At 47.2% G+C, this 5,000-nt stretch overlaps 1 protein-coding gene across 1 annotated transcript in view; it reads right to left on the reverse strand.

The window, feature by feature from the left end:
- Nucleotides 1-5,000, reverse strand: part of vav2 (vav 2 guanine nucleotide exchange factor) — a gene marked incomplete at both ends in the record, with an annotated part of 38,137 nt that overhangs the window by 6,782 nt on the left and 26,355 nt on the right. Inside the window, 4 exons of the mRNA XM_080529708.1 lie at nucleotides 145-272; nucleotides 1,040-1,061; nucleotides 1,343-1,356; nucleotides 1,924-2,012. Coding sequence (XP_080385834.1) covers nucleotides 145-272; nucleotides 1,040-1,061; nucleotides 1,343-1,356; nucleotides 1,924-2,012 — 253 coding nt within the window. The remainder of the gene's footprint in view (nucleotides 1-144; nucleotides 273-1,039; nucleotides 1,062-1,342; nucleotides 1,357-1,923; nucleotides 2,013-5,000) is intronic.

Raw genomic sequence — 5,000 nt, forward strand, 5'->3', positions numbered from 1 at the left:
GAGAATGTGGGTACCTGTGAAAATATGTGTGTGTGTGTGTGTGTGTGTGTGTGCACGTGTGTGTGTGTGTTGTGTGTGTGTGTGTGTGTGTGAAAAGCCTTATGGTTTGCGTTCCCAGGGGTCAAGGGTCAAAGGTTATCTTACCTCCCACCAGGAGGTCTCAGGGTCGCCCTTCAGCAGCTGGATGACCTCGCCCGTCTGGAAGGAGAGGGGGGGCTTGCCGGGCGGGGCGGGGGTCCCGTGGTAGTTCCGTACCGCCACCATCTTAGGACCTGAACCAAGGAAGGAACACAAGTTGGCTAAAATACCCTTAATTCTCTCTCTCTTGTGTGCTCTCTCCCTCTCTCCCTCTGTCTCTCTCCTTCCCTCTCTCTCTCTCTCAGTCTCTCTCCTTTCTCTCTACCTCCCTCCCTCTCTCTCTCTCTGTCTGTCTCCCTCCCTCTCTCTCTCTCTGTCTCGCTCCATTTCTTTCTCTCTCTATCTCCCTCTCTCTCTCTCTCTCTCTCTCTCTCTCTCTCTTTCCATCTCTCTCTCCATCGCTCTCTCTATCTCCCTCTCTCTCTGTCTCCCTCCCTCTCTCTCTGTCTCCCTACCTCTCTCTCTCTCTCTCTCTCTCTCTCTCTCGCTCGCTCTCTCTCTCTCCCCTAAACAGTAACAAGATAAAGGCGAGATCTAGAAAAGTGTATGATTTATTGTTTGTGTATTGTGAGAGCTAAGACTAAGCTATTAGTTACAGTTGACAAGTTTAACCTATCCGTTGAAATGGCATCGTCCTGCAAATTGAGACGCAAGACGCTATTGCGTTGTATTGTCCAGTCTTTCACTAGAGGGCAGCAGAGAGCTTCCCCTCCACACAACCAACGTCACCATCGTTTGACAGCTAGATAGCCATCTTTATCGGTCTCTAGTCTATTTGCGTTGCACAGTTTACCATAGTAACGGTGTGGCGTATAGAAGCTCTCTGAGTCACAGGAGCTACAGTTCTCCATGTCTGATCTCAAGCCACATCTCTGTGTTTGTTTACCCTCATGATTCTCACCTGACGACGGTAGTCCAGGTTCCTGGAAAAAAAGGGCGGGAAAAATAAGGCAGCTCAAATTAAAACCATGACAACCCCACACACAGATACACTTGCAAGTGTGTTCAAACGCAAATTGCTTGTGTCACACGACAAAACAGATACAGATACATCGTGGCATTGAGAAGGGCAGCAGCATACGCTACTCCTCTCTAATCACAGTGAGACAGAAATAGATGAGATAGACTCTTTCATGAGACGGCTGATTTCTCTTCACGAGCAGGTCGGTTGAGAAGCTGCGGGCGGTAAGGACAGATGACTCACCGAATCGTGTGGATCTGAAAGGAACAAAGACAGAAACACCAGATCAGCAGGGAGCTAAAGCTAATGGACTGAGCTCTGCGTGAGGATGTGTGAGAGGGTGGACCTGTCGCTAGGCAGGGTGAACCTGTAGCTTGGCAGGCTAGTGAACCTGTAGCTAGGCAGGCTAGTGAACATGTAGCTAGGGAGGCTAGTGAGCCTGTATCTAGGGAGGCTAGTGAACCTGTAGCTAGGGAGGCTAGTGAACCTGTAGCTAGGGAGGCTAGTGAACCTGTAGCTAGGGAGGCTAGTGAACCTGTATCTAGAGAGGCTAGTGAACCTGTATCTAGAGAGACTAGTGAACCTGTATCTAGAGAGGCTAGTGAACCTGTATCTAGAGAGGCTAGTGAACCTGTATCTAGAGAGACTAGTGAACCTGTATCTAGAGAGGCTAGTGAACCTGTATCTAGGGAGGCTAGTGAACCTGTATCTAGGAGGGTTTAGACAGGCAGGCTAGTGAACCTGTATCTAGAGGCTAGTGAACCTGTAGCTAGGGAGGCTAGTGAACCTGTAGCTAGGAGGGTCCAGACAGGAAGTCTACGTACGTATGTTACAGATGGTGATGACCTCCAGACACTCCTTGTGGGCGCCCGTCCCACAGCGAGAACAGTAGTAGCCCTGGTAGAAGATCCCCCTGGAGAGAACACACACAGGGTTAGAACACACACAGGGTTAGAAGATCCCCCTGGAGAGAACACACACAGGGTTAGGACTAGAACACACACAGGGTTAGGACTAGGGTTAGAACACACACAGGGTTAGAACACACACAGGGTTAGGACTAGAACACACACAGGGTTAGGACTAGGGTTAGAACACACACAGGGTTAGAACACACACAGGGTTAGAACACACACAGGGTTAGGACTAGAACACACACAGGGTTAGGACACACACAGGGTTAGAACACACACAGGGTTAGAACACACACAGGGTTAGAACACACACAGGGTTAGGGCTAGAACACAGTCAGGGTTAGGACTACGGTTAGAACACAACACAGGGTTAGGACTAGAACACAGTCAGGGTCAGGGTTAGGACTAGGGTTAGAACACACACAGGGTTAGGACTAGAACACAGTCAGGGTCAGGGTTAGGACTAGGGTTAGAACACACACAGGGTTAGGACTAGGGTTAGGGTCAGGACTAGGGTTAGGGTCAGGGTTATGGCTACGGTTAGGGCTAGGGTCAGGGCTAGGGTAAGGATTAGGGATAGGGCTAGGGTTAGGGCTAGGGCCAGGGTCAGGGCTAGGGTCAGGGTTAGGGCTAGGGTCAGGGCCAGGGTGAGGGCCAGGGTCAGGGCCAGAGTTAGGGCTAGGGCGAGGGCTAGGGTTAGAGTTAGAGTTAGGGCTAGGGTTAGGGTCAGGGTTAGGGCTAGGGTTAGGGTCAGGGTTAGGGCTAGTCCTAACTTGAATCACAGAGGATTTATTCCAACCCAACCGTGACCACCCGAAAAATCATGCATCCATCTCATCTTCAGCTAAAACCCGTAACACACACACACACACACACACACACGCACACACACCTAACATCCTTTATTACATTCTGCTAATAGTGTAACTCCTAAAGCTATTATTCCACAAGCTATTATTAAACCTAACGCTATTATACACTTCAGTTTAGTTTTGAGGTCACGCAATCTAATCATGGCCGTGTAAACACAATACGCCGGTGTTAACAGCCTGTTCATTACTTTCTAAGCTATGAATAACGCCGCGCGCGGATCCTCTGTTAGCGAACGCTGCCATTTTTAATAGCCGGCGCGATAAATCACTGATGTAATACACTAGGGCTGCCGATGTAATTAGCAGTTAGCACTAGGGCTGTTACGATTATTCGACGTCATCGACGTCATCGATTACGTCAATACGTCGGTTGCCGTAAAATGCGTCGGTTAGTCGTAAAAAACAACATGGCTGCGACCAGTGCAAACACGGAGGCAGAGCTGGCCTACTCGAGCTGGCGGCTAAAAGACTTCGCCCACGATCGTCCAAAGTATGGGAGTACTTTACAAAAAAAGAAACCAATGGCAATGTGGTGGTCTGTAAACTGTGCAAAAATGAATTGGCCTATCACAGCAGTACGACTGCAATGAACGAGCACCTCAAGCGAAAGCATCCTGGAGCGCTTTGTGAAGACAGCCGCAAGCTAGCACCGTAAGTCAGCGTTGTATTTCTGTTCACTTTTCCGGCCGTGTATCAGTGAAAAATGGATAGCTACTAGCTGGCTAGCTACGGTAGCCTTACTAGCCTATTGTTATTGTGGTGCTCGCACCTACTGTACGTTATCTAGCTCGTAGCTCGCATGCTACGTTAGCATCAATTTAGCTAATCATAACATAGCAGCGAGAGTAACGTTAGCTATGTAGCTGGCTAGCTACGGTAGCCTTACTAGCCTATTGTTATTGTGGTGCTCGCACCTACTGTACGTTATCTAGCTCGTAGCTCGCATGCTACGTTAGCATCAATTTAGCTATTCATAACATAGCAGCGAGAGTAAAGTTAGCTAGCCATGTAGCTACTAGCTAGCTATGTGTTGTGGTGATGGACAGACTTCTAAATGGCCATGTTGGCTAAACATAGCAGTGAGGTGGACATTAAGGGGCCTACACATGATAAGAAATGTGTGCTTTTTTTATTTTCAGGAAGCAAAGCAGTGTGGAAAACTTTTTCCACAAAAAGAGCACAACTCCATGCACACCCCAGATGGCTGCTCAGCTTTCTAACAGCATCTTACAGATGATCGTCAAGGACATGAGACCTGTTGCTATTGTGGAGGGTCAAGGCTTTCGTGAGATGATCAACACATTTGAAGTTAACTTTTATATTTTATAATATTATATTTTATGTTGAGATTGTTATTGTTAAAGATTGTTACTGAGAGTATACGGTATTCCGGTTAGAATGTCACTTTTTTACAGAATTTACTGCATTCCTTGCACTTTTCCTTTTACTTGAAGTTAACTTTTATATTTTATAATATAATATTTTATGTTGGACTGTAAGAAAGAGAGGATCTTTTTTGTTGTGTGGAATATTGCCCTGCAGTGCAAGAATAATTGAATAAAATACTGAAATGTTGATAAGAGAAGTTTTTGACATTTATTTGGGGAAAATTAAGTGATACATTAATCGAACAGCAAAAAAATAATCGTTAGACTAACCGTTAAATTAGTCGTTAGAATAACCGACTAATCGACAAAATAATCGTTAGATTAATCGTTAGAAAAATAGTCGTTTGGGACAGCCCTAGTTAGCACTAGTGCAAGTGCACACACACACGCACACACACACACACACACACACACACACACAGACAAAGACACACACGCATGTACACACACACACACACACACACACACACACACACACACACACACACACACACACACACCGGGCCCTTGCACAGTAGCAGCAGCAGATGATGATTTAGGTCAGGCAGTTACTGTGTGTAGTTTTTTGGGTCAATACATGGCATCGAGTGTAGCCACTCGCTACTGTAATGGAGGTCAGAGTGGTGGTTAAGTGGCGGGAGTCGGCACGGCAACGGAACAGTGGCGGGAGTCGGCACGGCAACGCAGCAGTAGTGTTCTAGCCAGAGCTCCTGTGAACCTCCCTGTC

This window comes from Nansenia antarctica (genome assembly GCF_963989245.1).
Source record: "Nansenia antarctica genome assembly, chromosome: 4".
Taxonomy (NCBI): Eukaryota; Metazoa; Chordata; class Actinopteri; order Argentiniformes; family Microstomatidae; genus Nansenia; species Nansenia antarctica.